This window comes from Aptenodytes forsteri, unplaced genomic scaffold (assembly GCF_000699145.1).
Source record: "Aptenodytes forsteri isolate BGI_AS27 unplaced genomic scaffold, ASM69914v1 Scaffold15, whole genome shotgun sequence".
Classification (NCBI taxonomy): Eukaryota; Metazoa; Chordata; class Aves; order Sphenisciformes; family Spheniscidae; genus Aptenodytes; species Aptenodytes forsteri.
In genome coordinates, this window is record NW_008795129.1 from 11,432,504 (window position 1) to 11,450,399 (window position 17,896).

Below are 17,896 nucleotides of genomic sequence, written 5' to 3' on the forward strand. Positions count from 1 at the left end.
CAAAGCTCACTTCAGGATTTGGCAGACAGAAAAATCTCCCGTGAACTCACTAAGCTAACAAGAGACTTACCTTGAGCCTGAGCAGATTTGATTGGGAAGTCAGTGAAGGAGAATAATGTGGGACAGTAAAACACCTGTCACTTACCTGTCCAGCACAGTATTTTAGCTGCAAAAAAACCCCCACAAAACCCAAACAAACCCCACATGTAAATCGATATCTTTGAGAGATGAGCAGCTGGCATTCAGGTTAGTTTATACCAGATAATGAAAATGTATCTGTATTTAAGTGATTTGTTGAGAATGGCTTTGCTTTTTAATTTTATTTAAAAAATACGTCTTACTTTCTCCTAGCTTTGATCAACTTGTTGAAGTTCCTCATGTCTAATGAGACTGTGTTGCTGGCCAAGCACAACATCTTCACTCTTGCTCTTATGGTGAGTACAGACAAAGCAAATCCTCTTATTTTAAACAACTTAATCTTGACTGAATCTTAGGAAAGAATCCAGGATTTCTGGCCTGGTAAGGAGATGTCAGAACAATGCTACAAAGCGGAGGAATATCATTGTGGTTGGTTTTGCTACGTGTTTGGAAAGGGCAGTGCTTGGACCCACTGTAGGGTCTGCTCATTGAAATAAACAAGTCTATGTGAGGAAAGACTTAGTTTAATTTTCCAGATTTGGTAATGTTTTTTCTTGTTCTGTGGCCCTTTGTATCCAAAATAATAGAAATCTGTTTTCCTGGCCCCAGATACGATGGTATTTAAGCTTCTTGTCTGTCTCCTGTACTATAAGGAAACTAATAGATAAAGCAATGAAGTAATGTAACACCGTGTAATGCAACTGAGAGCTATTTCTTTGAAGGTTTTGGACATAGTTTGTATTGTTTCTGTTGCAGAATAGATTTTGTGTAAATATTCCTGTTGTAACTTCTTTTCATTTCCTTGTATAGGTTGTGAACCTGTTCAACATGTTCATCACTTATGGAGACACCTTTCTCCCCACTCCCAGCAGCTATGATGAGCTGTATTATGAAATCATTCGGATGCATCAGAATTTTGACAACCTTTATTCTATGGGTGAGTACCTCCTGACTGGTCAGGACTACTGTTGACTGGAAGTGAAGGTGGTGGTGGAGGGATGTTTGTGTCGGGTGTTTTCTGTCCACCTGCTACTGATGTGTGTCTTGGTGAGTGGACATGTTTTGTGTACTAGGACATGTTTGGTAAATTAAGAATTGAGAGAGGGATAAACTTGTTAAAGAGAGAAATCTTTTTTTTAGTCAGAAAAAAAATAGGAACAGACCCATTGCCTCTCTAGCAGCCACTTACTGTGGTTGAAAATATAAACTTATTGGCACAACTGGGTATGTGGTATTTCATGCATCTTCATGTAGTTTACATCTATTACATTCGACAGTTTCAAGTCAGAAGGCAGGTACATGCTGCAGAACCAGCCAGCACAGAGACACACTCCAATGCAAACACGAATTTGGAAAAGAATTTGAGAAACTTACAACAAGAAGCTTGCTGTGCTAGACAAATCACATCTACTACACTCATTGCCAAAACAAACGAAGAAAACAGCCCTCACAAACCTGCTTGCAATGACAAGCGAATCACTGGACTGAAGAATGCGCCTACTGGCAAAACAGGGAGAAGCTGCCATCCTTCAAAGAGAGAGGGGCATGCTGGAATGCCACCAAGTGACACCCAGCAGGGAAAAGAGGAACAAAGGAGAATAAGGAATGCATGGAGGCATAATCAGGCAGTGTATACGCAGGAGCCTGCAGCCAAGGGTAGCTGCAGCAGCACTGGTGTAGTGCCTGCATGCTTGAAGCTGTGAAGAAAAGAATATAGCTGTATTCTTTGTTTGCTTTGTTGTAAAGGGCCTTTCTTCCCTTTACTCCCTGCTGCCTTCTCAGCATGATCACCCAATGAACAACAGGAGTTAACAGGGGAGTTAAAGGGCAGTGGGAGACAGACAGTTGGCTACAGCACTCTTCTGACATAGGAGAGAACCATCTTCACCTAAATAAAAGTAGCTGAATACCCCCTGCAACTGCAAGCAAAAGTTTGTACAAACTTCCTACAGTTTTCATCCATTATATAAGGAATCACTTGGCCATTTTTGTGCCCGCTGAGCAGATAAGATTTTTTACTAACCCATTTCCTACTCCCAAGAATTGCAGCTAATAAGATGAGGTGCTTTTACTAGCCAGTAATTTTTCAAACCCATCCCCTGTGGAAGCTAAAGGAAAGTGGAATGGAAGAATAAAATGCTGAAATACTTACTCAGTTGGACTGTGATATGCACATCTGACCTGTTGAAACAATTTATTTGTCACATGAACGTTTTCCATCCTGCTACACAGAGCAAACCCCTTTGAATTAATGTTGTAGATGCCTGAATAGAAACCCTCTCTGAATACATTACTTCGGATATTCAAGTACAGTACCTACTGTTTGACAAAATGATGTTAGAGATGACATCTTTTTTTTTTTTTTTTTTTTTTTTTTCCCTGCGGATTTCATGTAATGGTAGCACTAGGAAGGAAGTGAGAAGGTAGCACTGTCTCAAGTTGATAAAAGCCACAGTTTAACCGGATGCCCTGACAGCTTCCCTTTGCTTGTCAGTCCATCTCTGGGACTGGGACTACAGTCAGCCTTCTGTCCCCCAGCCTTGGGACATTTGTTAGCACAGATGAGAAAGCTATGCTATCCTTTAGTTTTCCTGTTAATGTGGTTGAAACTTTCTATGTTGGGAGTGGAGGTGGAATCTAATCGCCTTGGTTTTTATTTATTTATTTTTCTTGTCCTGAATCTGAACTTTATCCAGATCTGCAGGACTGAAAGCTTCTCTCATGCAGCCACTGTGCTTATGGATTCACTTGTAGCATCTGTGTTTCTAGATGATCCTAAATTTGGGTGGCATGCTGTTCCTTCACTTCTAAGTCGAAGGTGAACCCTTCTTGTGGAATGTAACCTCCAGAAAACCCTGTATATACAAATTCATAGAAAATTCCCTTCTATTCAGGCAATATACAAATTAATCCAAACATTTGCTGCAGGATCTGTTATTGTTTTCATACGTACCAAGAGATGTGTGGGTAACTGCCACCACGGAAACACTATAGATTCTGACGTAAATAAATACTTTTGGTACTCTGGCAGAAAAGAATTGGATTCCCTAGAAGTTCTTCCTGTTGCAGAATGTTTTCAGATCTGCTCCCAAGTCTGTCAGAGACCATCTGTGCAACAGAACAACACCCTTGTTCCTACAGGGAGTGTTTTTCCCTAGGCTGGTGTGTAATTCCTCTCTGCAGTTCCAGATAAACTGGGAGGTAAAGAATCCATCACTGCTGGGGTACGTTTAAATTGCAGGATGTAGTCCAGCTCATATGGAACTTTGCATAAATAGGAGCTGGAGGAGAACAGCAGTGTGTGGAATAAAAGGTATCATAGACCTGGGACGCTGCCCTGTTTCTCGGGGAAATGAACTTTAATATGTGGTGATGAAAGTAGTTAGGAGGACCTAGGCTCCTCTATCCCCTCTGCTTCCTGTCTCCCAGCCATTATTTTGTTCTGCTCACCTCTTCCGTGTTCCTTACATTTCATAGATGGGGTTTGAAGGGAACTTCTGCCCTGGATCACAGACTGTCTCGAAGACGACCTTTATTTTGATGTGGTTTCTGGGCTGCCATCTCACCAAAGCAGATTTTTTTTGACGTTTTGGACTAGAAAATTGCCAGTTCTGTGCCAGCACTGTTAACTGTCTTTTCCTTTCAGTTCTAAGGCTGTCTACCAACGCTGGTCAATGGAAAGAGCCTGCAAGCAAGGTGACCCATGCGTTAGTCAATATTAGGTAAGGAGTAGAAGTTAATAACCATTTTAAAGATTCTTGTGTCCGGTGTGACTGCATTCTTATCGTGACACTTTCACATATGTTGTATTGAATTTGGTTTTGAATTTGTTCTCTTTGTTGGGCTAAATTGCTGCTTTAAACAGGGCCCACTGGGATAAAGAGAGGAGCACCAGGGTTTGATTGTCCTCTCTCTAATAATTCTCTTGGCTCTTCTGTAGACTGAGTGCTTTCAAAGCATGGCACAAGCTGTAATGAATTAATCCTCACAGCATTCTTGGGAGAAGTTATACAGTAGGGAACGATGCTGTGCTGGCAGAGCAATTGTGGACCTAATGGATTTCTGTTGCGTGATTCTATTGCAATTCTATGAAGCTATGAAGGGGACTGTAAGCCAGCTGTAATAAGCAGATTCGAGGCCTCTTATAACATTGCAAGATTTTTGTGTGTGTTTAAAACTGATTATTTAAGGACACTTCAGTATTCTTTTAAACCTCTTCCTCCTGTTCAAGGGCAGAAGTTATGCTCTACTTGTAAGGCTAAGGAATATCTAGCGGTGCTTTTTTTCTGTATTCCTTCACAACAGCAATAATTTCTTTTCCTGGCTTCTGAAGCAGCTAGTACTGACCAAGCTGGGTTCTGGGCAAGAGGCTCATGGATCTGATTGATTGGAAAATGGAAGAATGTTGAGAGGGAAAATATACTGTTTATCTCTGGCTTGTAAACAAACCATAAAAGAGAGAATTATTTATACTGAAAAAATATCTGTCCATCACTTCCCTGGTCACCCCAGACACTTGGTGTCTATGCAACACCAGGTAGCTCAGTACTGCTACATTGCTAGTACTTGTCATTTTCCTCACTTACAAAAGAGATTGTGTAGGACAGACTCTCTGAGGGCATCTTTCAAGTCAATATACATCTTACGTGTCTATAAACCACCTTAAAGGTTCCCTTAGTACGTTTGTAAGCTTAATAACATCAGGTATGGTTCAAGAAGACTTATTTTGCTACTATCCTTATTTTTATTTTTGGAAACAGACACAAATGAACGCTTGTGGGCAGATAATGCACTCGGAGTGAAGCAGCAGAACAGATAGCTGTTGGCAAATTAATGTCATTTAATGTGACACAAAGTGTCTGCCCTGGGAATTCTCTGTATACGCAGGGAAAGAAGTCTAAACTTCATCACCACATATTAAAGTTCATTTCCCCCAGAAACAGGGCAGCGTCTTGGGTCTTAGGATGCTTGAGAAGAATAAACTGTTTAGGGCTGTCAGGCTGATGGCTTTATTAGAGAAACACAGTATGTTAATGAATGACAATATTATCATAAGATGTAATTATTTTATGCATTGATAAGGACATGCTGGTTTGAACCTGGCTTAGCTCCCCATTGTCTGTATCGCCTGTTTGTTTATGCCCCTTTGCTTTTGCCTTAAAGAGGTCTTAGCGTACTGTTTCTTATTTGGATGCCTTTGCCATGAAGGGAATGAGTTTAGAGAAATCCACCTCACATTTGATTTTTCCCTCGGCTTGCTCCATCATTCTGGAAAGTTTTTATGAGCGATGATTACCTGCACCTTACAGTGCAGTGCAAAGTCACGCTTCGGTTTCTATTTTCATCTCTTTACAACAGCTATTTAAAAATAAATAAAAATTGTCATTTCCTTATCCTAAGGCTTTTAGTGGGAAAGATTACAAATGTAAACACATCTGTGTGTGCGTGCATGTGGTGGGCTTTAACAAGTGTCTTAAATTCTGGTGTACGATCTTATGTGTATTTCTGCCAGGAGAGGAGTGGTGAGTTGTTTACAGCTCTTCAAGGCTGCAGTGCATTTGTGTTACAGGAGTAACTGTTGGGGAGACACATAAAAGGGTCCTGCTTGTACCCCACAGTGCTGGATGGGTGAGGTCATCTGATTAATTGCTTTAATACAGAGTCAGGATGAGTAATACCTAGAGAATCTTTGACATGTTCTTGTTTAAACTCAGCTGCAGAGAGAGGCCCCACTTCGTGTATCCTATTACGGTATTAACTGTACTTTTTAGCTGGACCCTGTTCTCCACTAGGCAGTCTGATCGAGTTTTGTTGTTGCTGATTATCTGATTTTTCTAGTCCTTACTCCAGTGAAAAGAGCAGTCACAAATGTTCTTTTTGAGCACTGAGAGGCGGGGAGGCTATTCCTACCTTCTCTCCATACCTCTCCTTTTTACAGACGATTCATAATTTTTGGTCCAACCTAAAGAAAATGAAAATTTGAAGAAGACAGAATAATAGCTTTATCTGGCTGAAATCTTACATACCGTACCGGAATGTGTGATCCCTATTGCTGTCCTATCCCATAATAGTGATTATAACTTCTATCTGTGGATTTGTCTCTGTGGTTTACATAAATAATTGAGACATGATGGACTGCAAGATATAGCTGCAGCATGGATGGGTTGAAATAAGAAGCTGCAGTAGTTAGTGGTTTGAAAACTCACCTTCTCACCTATGAGGAAATAAACACATTTTGAGACAAGTAATTTTTTTAACCTAATGAGCCTCTTTAAGATAACATTGTGCAGGTTTGCATTTAATGAGAATTTTATTAACGCAGGGTTCAAAGGGGCATCTTCTGATTGCTTATGCAGTGAGGAAGGTGGGAGCTGAATCCCTGTATTCTTTTAATAGACTTTCTCCTGATCAGGATTTTTTCAAGGTGAATAAATAGAATAACTCAATGATTAATAGACTGAATTTCCCCACTGTCTGAAATTTAAAAACGATAATTTTTAAAGTAATTTTATTTTTCTCACTGAAACACTTTAAACAAGCAGAGAGTTAGTTTGTAGTATGGAAATAGGTGATAGGATTTTTTTTTTTTTAAAGGTGTTTTATGTGCTGTTGTAGCATACGCTGCAATCCTTGCTTGGGTGCTTTCATTCACTCTTCTATCTTGCAGCCACTTTTGTTCCACATGAGCCACCCTGTGTGATAGTCTTTCTTTGTACGGGAGGTGCTGCTTCTCCCAAGGCTGCTTTTGGGGTCATAAAGGAGAGATTGGGGAATTGGGAGGAGCACTTAAAGCATCGCGTGGATGTGTATAACATGGTTATGCTTGCTGCCAGTCTGGGCAGGAGCACTCTGAAGGAACATTTACAATTTTACTTAGGTGAAAGAAGGCCAAATTGGGCTGTGCTTGTTTGTCATAGGATACCTGGCGTCCCTGCTCTGAAGCTATAGCTCTTGTTAAATTACCAGCACTCCTAGAACTGCACTTACTGAAAACCTGGACAGAGGAGGGGGCTCCATTCAGATATTTGTTAGAAAGTGAGCGGCTGCAAGCAGTCCACATAGTACCTTCAGCATTGTTCCGCTTTACTGTAGGGAATTTAGCATCTGTTCATGGGGAGAGAAGAGGTAAATGCTGCTGACCTAGTCATGTTGTAATGGATGGCTGTAGCATTTATGCAGGATACATGAAAGGGCACCTGCTGATAGATAACTGCTTCTGTATGGAGTGGAGGCCTATGGATTACAGTCAGATGAGACTGTGTAGAAATATATTTATTTATATATATACACACGCTTTCCTCCTTCCCTCTTCCTCTCTATACAGACATAACAGACACACGTTTCTTGCCAATATGAGTAAGAGAATGAAAAAGGGAGGGCAAGCTTAAAGCCTGTTTATGAAAATAAATGGTCAAGAAAATCTGTGTGCATATATATAAAATACAGATATCTCTGTGTCTATGATATGTATATGCACATATATGAATGTGTGTATCTATATATGTATATATGGATATCTGTGTATATATAAATACACATACATACATATTCACACACATGTATATAAAATACATGTGTATATTTATATAAAACACACACACAAACATCTTGCCTTTGACAAGGGGCTAATCTAAAGCCATAATTTCCAAGCTGAAAAAACAAAGACACTGGCTTGTTTCCGACTTCTCCGAGATGAACCACGAGTGTTGGCTAAGGATGCTCAGGCGTTACTCCTTTCAGCAGTAGCTGCCAGCAGCAGTGTTGCACTGGGTGTGTACGTAACCGTGGGACTGACGGACCGTGCAGAACTGCTCGGCTTGGGCCGGCCAGCGCAGAGCAGTAGAGGGTGCTCAGGCATGCAGGTTAGACCGGAGTGGTCTGGAGTTTGCTCCCTATGATTCCTAAAGCCACTTGTGAGGGCTACCACTGGTGGAATAGCAACTCTGTTGAATTGTTCACTGAGGTGTGTTTAATGGTAATGACCTCTGACATGCTGTCACTGCTAATCAGTCTGACAGCTCAGATCACAGGCTAGTGCAAGACAGTCAACAATTTTTTTTTAATTAAAAAAGCAACAAAATGCAAAGAGAAACTTATAAATGTATTTTATTGGTACTTTAAAATCCTAACATAATTCTGCCAAGATTAAGGATCAAATTGTTACTAAAACAGTGTAAGAAAACTTCCAAGCTTTATGCACATAAGCTATTTGAATAATTAGTTCATCACAGGTGGTCATGGTGGTAGCCTGAAAAAATTATGATGCTGAAAAACTGAAAGTGGATTCTAGATGAGGATTCTGGCTTAGTTCTAGATCTTTTCCAGTGACCTGTAATCACTTCATTCACTGAAGGAGCAAAGTTAGTAGACCCTTCTTGTCATTTCATGTGTTTCTTGTTGCATGCTTTTCTTGTTACACAGGGACTCTGGCACAGCGGAACAGTTCCTGAAATACCACAGTGGTTATAGCGGAGCTTGGTTACTTGGAGTTCACCTGCTACCACTGCTTGTTTTTCACTTGACCCTGCAGTATTCTGGTAGGGAAAGTTCATTTGCTAGGAGCAACAGATTTTGATGTGAACAGATTCTGGCATTAGCTGGCACCTGAACAGAGGAAGCAGGTGGAATGAAAGGGAAAGACCTCACTTCCAGGCCATTGTGACCAGCAACTTCTTAGCAGAAGAATAAAAAAGGAAAGATAGAAGCACTCCTATGTCAGGGTGCAATTTTTCATCTTTTCATGGCACTCTACCCATACTTCCAGTATTTTTATTAACATTTAGGGTTTTTCTCTATTTGTCTAACTTCATAATTTCATTTCTTTTACATTATCTGATTTCTTCTTGAGGCAGTGGTGTTAGTTTTCAGTTATTGCTCTTTATTTACTAGCTGATTCATCTTGGTGTGCTTCTTTTACAGAGCCGTAGCCAATTTCATTCTGCTATAATTTTCCTTCATTCTTTCTCATTCATGCAGCAGCTTAATTAAATGTTGTCTGCTACTGGCCCAAATCCAGAGGGCAAATCTGTTAGTTGAGTGGCGTTGTATGGACCAGTTCCACTAACAGCAGCGTGGTTCGTCAGGTGCATCCCAGGTCACCTTCCTTCTTTCTGCCAGTAACTTCCCTTCCCAGGCAGCAGTGACTGAAATGGACTCTGACAATGTCAAGCCTGTTTTCTCTTTAATGAACTTTTTTTTTAAAAGGGGGTTTTGGGAAGATTAATTTCTTTGGATTTTTTTTTTTGTGGTGACTTAAGGTTTCTAGAGCTGATGCTGATTTTGAGCAAAGCTGTTTGTATGGCAAAGAAATGCCTCTATCTGAGATGCCATACCACGACTTGCTTTCTTCAATGCACTTGAAAGCTATGCTGCAGGGATCACTTTCTCTCTAAAATTTCATCCTTGTAGTAAGCAACGCTTTTTGGATTGGGGTGGGGATGAAATTGAAGTGGAAGTGATTTATTCCCAGGATGGCAGCCTTGCTTCACTGGCTTTCTTAGCTTCTTTCCAGTGTCTGCAATTGTATTGGCCACTTTCATCTCCTTTCCTCATGTCATGAAGCCAATGGGTTGGCCTTTTGAGAGGGAACTTGCAAAAGGATCCACTTCTGTATTTCAGCTGCTCTGTAAGGATTGCTGTAGAGGTAAGGCATCTGTTCAAGGGAGGATTGTTTGCTGGGCAGAAAGAAAACTCTTATGCAGCACAGCTGCTGTTTGGCAGTCTCTTCCTAAGTTCAGCGAGTATCTTAGTTCATGTGATGCTCATAAGGTGAACATCTTGCTGCAGCGTTTACCCACTTGTGAACCTTTGTCTTCCTGGCCATTTTGTTGGAAACATTTCTTCCTTGAGATGTGAACGTTTTGGAAGGTTAGCCAGGATCTGTAGGCTACTTAGCAAAGTTTGCTGAGAAATGTTACATCCACTACTGAAGTAATGCAACCCAGACCTCATCTACTCTGTATCAAATGCAACTGCCCTGTGAATAGGGGAGTTTGTGTCTGTGGATCTCATTTACTGGATTCACGGGTGCAGATTGTGGGATTATAAAATTGAGTTAGTTAAGCTGCTAGCAAATTTTTCTTGAAAGCTGTGTATTCAGCTTTGGAAATCTAATGTTTGGCACATAGTTTCTGCTTTTGTGCTAGTGAATTCAGGGTCTGGAGCTGTGGGAGAACACTCAGTAGAGGAGAAAAGTGAAAGAGACTTCTCAGTGCGATGGCGGTCTCCTGTTTGATTTATGTGAGTGACTTTGCACTGCTTGGTCTGAAGAAGTGTGGCACCAGGCAAGAAATTCTTTCTTGTTTTGCTTGCCAAATACCTTTCTCTGTAGAAACATAAAAATAGTGGAGAATATATGTTAGCATATATTGGTTTATTTCAGAGGTGGACATAGTATTTATTGGTCAGAAGTTATTTTTCTGACTTGTTTGCAGATACTTTGGTCTTGAATCCCCTTGCTGGGCACAGGCAAGTTATGTATGAGCTCAGTAATATATTAAAGCACGTGCTGCAAAGCTAGGATGCAGTCTTGTAAACATCTTAGGGTTTTTGTTGCAGCACAAAATCCAAAAAGGTCTGCTGGTTTCTCGCTTTGAATGGTTGTATTGTTTCATCCTGTTTACGAGAACAATCTTAATTATTTCTCTGGTACTGTGGCTGGCCTGAGTTCAATTCCTAATTGATAGACTTCAACCTTACAGTCGATGTCTTTGTTGGTAGCTCTAATGCAGCCAGGAAGCAAGACATGAATAGCCTATGCAACCAGATTCTCTTGGCCCCAAGAACTGGCCCTACTGGAACATGAATGAAGCACAGTTTGAACCAGCTGTTCACAGCTTATCGAAACTTTGCCCATGCTGTTCTTATTCTTTGGGTAAATATAAGGGACTCTGATCTCCACTGGTCTCAAATCTAGCTTTCAAGATTTACTTTAATGGAGAGAGAACATTAAGTGGCTTTCTTCATAACCCAAACGATGTAAAAATCATTGTGAGCTTAAATAACACCTTTATCCCTTGAAAAATGATGTAGTATAATGCTGTTTTGCTCTTTCTGTTTAAAAGAAATCTGTTGCTCACAGCAGCAGCCAGAATTATTATTCCCTCTGAAAGTCTGGGCTGTGGGATGTGTACTTACAAAAAAAAGGCTTTTCAAAATCCAGTAATGTGTATTTCTTATTATCTTATACTAGTGGGGGGCCTAAAATTTGGGTTTGCTCTAGAAATGTAAATGCTCTATTCTCTTAATTCTTCCTTTAGGAAGAAGGACTAAATTGACAAAGTACTTGCTCATTAAGTACATCTGCTCATTAAGGTAACGAAGTACCTACCTTATCTTGAACTGAAAGCAAGGATAATACACTGTTAGCATGACTGCAGAACTGCAGTCTGAAGATTGCACCAGAATCTGGAGCTCAGTTCCCAGGGAACTGTGAGAGGAGGGCATCTTGTTTCTAACACTTTGTTCATTAGAAGAAACACACATCCTAGCTTTCAAAGTTAAAATGCTTGGTTTTTAGGAGCTCTTCCCAATGAAGGTAGAGAAGGCTGTCTCGCCCTACCAGCACAGGGGCTTTACAACCATCAGTAAATACCGGTTGGTATAGCCAAGACTAAGGTAAAAGTAAAATGCTGCCTGGAGGGGAAAAAAGGGAGCTCGAGTGAGTTGTGACTTTTTTTTTCTTTCCAAAATGTGAAAATATTTTGGACTCTAATATCTGTGTGTATAGTTAGAGACCATAAGAGACATCTGAGGTTCAGGTGGTCTGAATTAAATTGGCTGAAGTGCCAGGGTATTTGGGAGAAAGCCCCTGCTTGGGAATCCCAGAATGCAACCTTTTTTTATTACCTATTTTATTCTTTAAAATCTTTTTCTAAGTTATAGCTAGGAGGATAATTCAGAAAATGATGGCGTAATGCTTCTGAGGTAGCAATTTCTCCCTTAGCTTTGAGGCCAGATCTCTGTTGCCTGTCTCAAGGGATGCTAACAGTAAAGGTTTGGCAGTCAGAAATGCCCATGTGCTTGGCTGTTTCTCAGCTATCAAAGCCAAACAGATTAAGGTAACAGTGATCTCATGAAGAATTCATCTGTGACAGGTATCGGATTGTGGTTTCTCATGCTGTTAAGGGTTTAGTTGAAGGGTGTTACTCTGGCAAAACTGCCCCAGTGCTTCCTCAGCCTGCGCTTCTGCAGTCACTTGGAGCAGGTATAAACTGACAGTGTCGCTGAGCAGGAGGATTCATCTGCCATTCTTTCCTGCCATCTCTTCTGTGGGGAGCAGCCTGCATTGTGCAGCTGCATGTAAAGGAGGAGACTGGGGACCTGACCCAGGATAAAACTATGTAGGCAGGAAAACAAAACAAAACAATGTGTTTTAGCCTGGGTCAGTGCTCAAGCCTTCATTGCATACAGATATGCAAGTGGTTGTGTCAGCCCTGTAGAGGGTGTGCGTACAAGCAGCTCAGCGTTAGGGACAACCGGACAGTCTCTCTTAGCAGCATTGACCTGTTACACCAGATTCAGGCTAATATGCTGCAAAGTGTTTTTTAAGTTTATGTCCACTGTCATCAGTGGTCACTGATGTGACTCTTTGCAGGGGTCTAAGCACGTGTTCTCTTGCTTGTGCTGGTATAGTGCAGGGTGGTTTTTGCACACTGTTCTTGCTGTTAAGAGAAATATCAACATAACCATTGCCTAAAGCTTCAGTTTGGGTACTGGGCTTGAGGCAATACTGCCATGAGCCCAGAAAGTGAGAACTTGGGTGCTACTTGGCAGGGAGTCTTGAATAGGAGATCGCTGACACATTGAAGGCATCTCGCTCCAGTGGAGTCCTGTTTGATAGGATATAAAAGCATGGTTTCAAATGTGCCTTATTTTGAGGGTGGCTGAAAGTGGGATGACCTTAAAAGCTCCCTGGCAATGCTTTTGCCTGACTTTGCTAGAAGACTTTGAAAGCCCGAAAGCTTTTTCATGTTGCTGCTTTAGTGATTAATTAGGTCATCACTTTGTGTCTTAATTACAGTGACATTTTTCTTCTAATTAGTTGGATTATGGAAAGTTTTTGAGTCTGTGTGGGATGGGAAGTAATGCAACCTTTGTGGCCAAGGGAAGGATGATTTCAAACTTTAGAACGCTGAATTTCAATGATGGCTTTGGCTACTGTGAAAAAATGCTTCTATCTACTATAGAAAATGTAGCTGGTTAAGTACTTTGAGGGCAGGATAAATGCCTTTTATTCTAAAAAAACTCATGATGTTGCCCGCACTTTGGATGAGGAATTTTAAACTGGATCGTTCTTCCAGAAGGTTGTGTGTTAATTAATGTAAAGCTCTTGCTGCTGACAGAGGGGCGTGAATATGATATACTTTATATTATGTCCTTCATGGGGTGTCTGAAAAGGCTTAACAGGGAGCCTCTTAAGCAGGGCAGTGTACATGAACAAAGGCCAATTGCTTTTACTTACACTTTTTTGTAATTACTTAATGTCCTCCTTATAACTTTGCAACACTTTGCTTTGGAATCTGAGCTTGACATTAACTTTTTATGGACATTTGAGATGAGCTTGTCTGAGGCAGACATTCCCTCCTAAACTCAGAAAGCAATAGGTCTGCCATACGTTGTTCTTGATTCCTTTGTTCATTAGCGTTTGAAAGCTGTGGTTGCTTTGAGGCTAGCCCATGTGTGGTATCTTGAGCCTTGCTGAAGGAGCAGGCTGTGCAATTCTCACTGGATAGCACCTATCTTTCTTCCTTGTTTGGTGACTTCCACTCTCAGCATAAACTTCTGTCAGAAATGGAGAGCCACAAAACAAGACTGCTCCAAGATCTCACGTTTGGCCGGGAAATAAAGTAAGTCAGATTGCAGTAAGGGAGGTTCTTCCCAAATTCTTCTCAACATGGGTGATCCAATACTGGAACAGATTGCTCAGGGAGGTTGTGCAGTCTCCATCCTTGGAGTTATTCAGATCTTGCCTGAACACAGCTGTGAGCAAACTGGCCTAACTGGCCCTATGCCGAGTATAAAGTTGGACCACATAACCTCCAAAGGTCCTTTCCAACCTAACCCATTTGATTTTTAGAGAGCAGTCTCTTCACTGCACGGTCAAATGGTAAAAGAAGCAAGAAGGCTTGTTTTCTTTGAGTGCACTGTGCTATATGTTAACTCTGGGTCCAATCGCTAAAGATGCGGAGTCGAGCACTTATTTAAATCAGTGGGAGCTTGTTTTGGCATCTATTTTCTTTCTCTGAAAGATCAGTAAAAGGTAAAAACTAGAGGACTCGCAGTATGTGTTGCTGCAGATGCCCAGTATTGTCTGCTGTCTGTGAACTTACCAGTAAATTGGATCCTGCTGATGAGATCCAACTATGCAACTCAGTCATTTGTGAGAAGAAACTATTCTCAGTGTGATTAATGCTGTGGTTGATGATGGGGACAGAAAGCACTTCTTTGAATAATGCCTATAAATGGCATATTCCCCCGTGTGTATGTTTAAAGGAAGAGTCTATGGTTATATGAAATTGAGGGCATTTAAGAGGCATTTAATGACAAGTGAAAATGATAGCTAGGGTAGATTAATTGTTAAATGAATTGTGCCTGCACTTCCTGTCATTTTAATGTGGTATCGGTCTACTTGTAAGTATGATGTTATAGAGCAGGAAGGCATCAGGAAACAATGCTGTGTACTTAGGTTCAGGTCAGAGGAGTTTAAAGGCTTAGCCATCAGGAGTTTTTTTCAAGTGTAGCCATTTTTTTGCTGTGCTTTGTTCATAAGTTTTTCTCCATGCTTTTTTTGACAGTGAAGTAAAGCAGTATTTTATCATAATCAGTTTAATATGGATTTTGTTTTAACTGTTTTTGGAATGAGACGATACTAACTGAACTTGGTCTGGAACATAGCTCATGGATTTTTTTTTTTTTGTTTCCTTTTCATTGCACTTTATCTCCTGGACTATTTATTTAACTTTGATTTGGCATGGGGCTACTTTACATTCATGCCTTCAATCTGAGTGGAGCATAAGGGAAATTATCAGGATGGAAGAGGACTGAAAGCAGCCAGGCATATACGTCTCATCCTGTCACTACTCTGAAGAAATCTGTCTTTTGAATTGATTCGGAGCAACAGTGGGGCAGTAGGGCACTGGCAGAAGCTGTATGTCTCTAGCAAGCTTTTTTCACGCATGGCCCATAGCCTCACCTGAGTTGAGTGAATTTTGTGTGGTTTCTAGATGAAGTGAAATGTTGCCACGTATCTTTTGGTAAAGTTTAGTGGTCCCTGTTAAGACTTAGATGCACTGAATGGTTCTTAAGGGCCCTTTTTTCTGTCTGATAACACTTTTTTATTTTTTACAGCATTTGCTGTGTTTGGAGGGGAGTCGGTTGGGCCCAAGGATACCTAGAGGATGTAAGCTTTGATTGCTTTCAGCCTGCTAATCTTCATGATCCAAACTGTGCACTCAAGCAGAACAATAATGCCCTCTACACAGTAAGACAGGAAAATACTCAACAGAAGGCCTTTCCTAGGAAGAGAGGAGGCCTTCAAATTCATCTTCTAGAAAGATAAACTTGGATAGGGACAGGTGCAGACACAAGCAACGAGAATCATTATTTCCTTGCGAAGGATGCTTGGTGCATGCTTTGCCCAGTCCAGCAAAGTGAAAACTAGTGGTTACTAATGTAGTGAAACAGAAGCGACATAGAACAGCTTCTGAAGCTGAAGGGCAGTTTGTAATGTGAACAAATGGGCAGGGAGTATCATGAATAAATAAAACTTGGAAGTGAAAGGACTTCTAACATTAAAAGCACTGAGGGTCTGGGGCAGTCTTGTGATCAGTTAGAACGATGCAATCTAAACTGATCTAATTCCATTTAAAACTAGTCAGGGAAGGATTACCTTGTAGCTGAGAGTATGAGAGGATGGAGAGAGCCAGAAGCCCAGACTTGCACCAGGAGGAACCCAGGTAAGAGATGCCTGCTGAGGTTCTCAATGAGCAAGGGTTGATTTTTTTTTTCTTTTTTTTTTTTAATTCCCCTCGCTCCCATCAGTAATGTTATCAGCTCCAGGGCATTACGGAGATGGGTCAGATCAGGTTGATCAGTGGATTAGGACTTGATTCAAAGAGTCTGGTAAATACCATTGTAGTGTTTTCTAAAGTATAAGGCTTGTAAAAACTTGTAGCTGCTTTTTGTAAGTTATTTGCTTCCTGCATCAATGATTCAGAACCTATTAGTGTTAATAGGCTAGCTGGTTCAAAAAGACTGATGCCACTCCCTCCTGTCAGTCAGGGATCACTTCTCCAGTAAAGGAAGACAGTAAATGTCTTCTGTAAAATTCAGGGGCTGGCTAACAAATTGCAGTTTAGAATATATTACAGATGATGAATGTGATCTCCTTAAAGGGAAAACTATTCGTTTGACTTAGTGCTCTTACGATTAATTGCTTGCCAGATTAAATTGCTCCATAAAACGCATGCTACTTTATTCGATCTCTTCATGATGAGATTAGCTAGGCCATGCTGGTTCTTTGTATGTTAATTACAATGGTATTTTCTTCTTCAATTTAATTATTAAATTGTTTAGCACAGCATGCTTTCTCCTAGCCTCAGGAAAGATGTCTGTATTTTTCTTTTGACCACCATTTTATACTCTTACTGCCCTTTTTCCAGAAATATTCTGGGTTTCCTTTATAGAAGTATCACACACTGTAGAGGATACATTCTGAGATTTTTCTGTGTTTTCTTTGGTGTGCTGCTGAAACACAGGAATGGTACTAGCCTTGCACAGGTTCACCATGCGACAGTCTAGGACGAGGAATGAGGAACGTCTGAATTGAAGCTGTGGAGGCAAATTTCCAGAGTTGCCACCCAAACTGGAATTTATCCGGGTACTGAAGCTCCGCTTTCTGCTTCTGTTGAAAAGTGTAAACCTCACCGAGTGGTCAGGATGTTTGCTTTTTGTCTCACCTGAAAAATCAACACTATAGCAGTTCAGTTTTCTCTATGCTGCCAAAGTTTCAGGGCAGATTTGGAGGGAACCACCACAGGTGCTTTCCTCGTTCTTGGAGGCCTTCTCTGTACTTGCTGACCATACCCAAGACTGGTTTGGTTTGGGTTTTTTTTGGAAACACAAGCAGCTGAACAGCACCAGAATTGTGGTAACAGCCTAAAATTATTGAAGGAGGCCAACAGTAAATAATTTAAGGAAAATTTAAGAAAAAGCTATTTTAAGTTCTCACTATAAAACTTGCCTCAGTCTTTAGGATATTAGTTCATTCTCCCTTCATCAGTCAGGGACTCGACTACATCTGCAACTACCCCCCACACTCATGCACAAATAACCCCTATCCTGTTGCAACACTAAGCCTGGGATTTGCATATAACCTAATGTTCCCACAGCAACATTACAGTGGCTTTATTGTAAAGTTGTTGGCTTGCTTTATTTTCTTTCTTTTTTTTTTTTACTGTTTATGCTGCTATACCACTCTAGATGAAATACTTAATATGCACCAACTAAACTGTTAGTTGTAGTGTTTAAAATCATTCAGGTCTAAAGCGGAGCTTGTCTCTTACCCAGCTGTAATTTCTTTTATTTCCTTCTCAACCCCTCTCCCTCAGTAAATAGTGTATTATCTTCTATTGGAATTCATTCCCAAAGGCAAGGCAAGTTTTTGTATTAACTAACCTAGTCTTTCATTTGCTGTGTATCCAGAGCTTAGAAAATTCAAAAAGGTGTAGCAGAACTAGGAAAGTTTCAGAAAGGGGCA

At 40.7% G+C, this 17,896-nt stretch overlaps 1 protein-coding gene across 1 annotated transcript in view; it reads left to right on the forward strand.

Moving 5' to 3' along the window:
- CUNH10orf76 (chromosome unknown C10orf76 homolog) overlaps nucleotides 1–17,896 on the forward strand; it is a 131,557-nt gene that overhangs the window by 58,445 nt on the left and 55,216 nt on the right. The window contains exons 21-23 of the mRNA XM_009277807.2: nucleotides 352–434; nucleotides 949–1,075; nucleotides 3,785–3,860. Coding sequence (XP_009276082.1) covers nucleotides 352–434; nucleotides 949–1,075; nucleotides 3,785–3,860 — 286 coding nt within the window. The remainder of the gene's footprint in view (nucleotides 1–351; nucleotides 435–948; nucleotides 1,076–3,784; nucleotides 3,861–17,896) is intronic.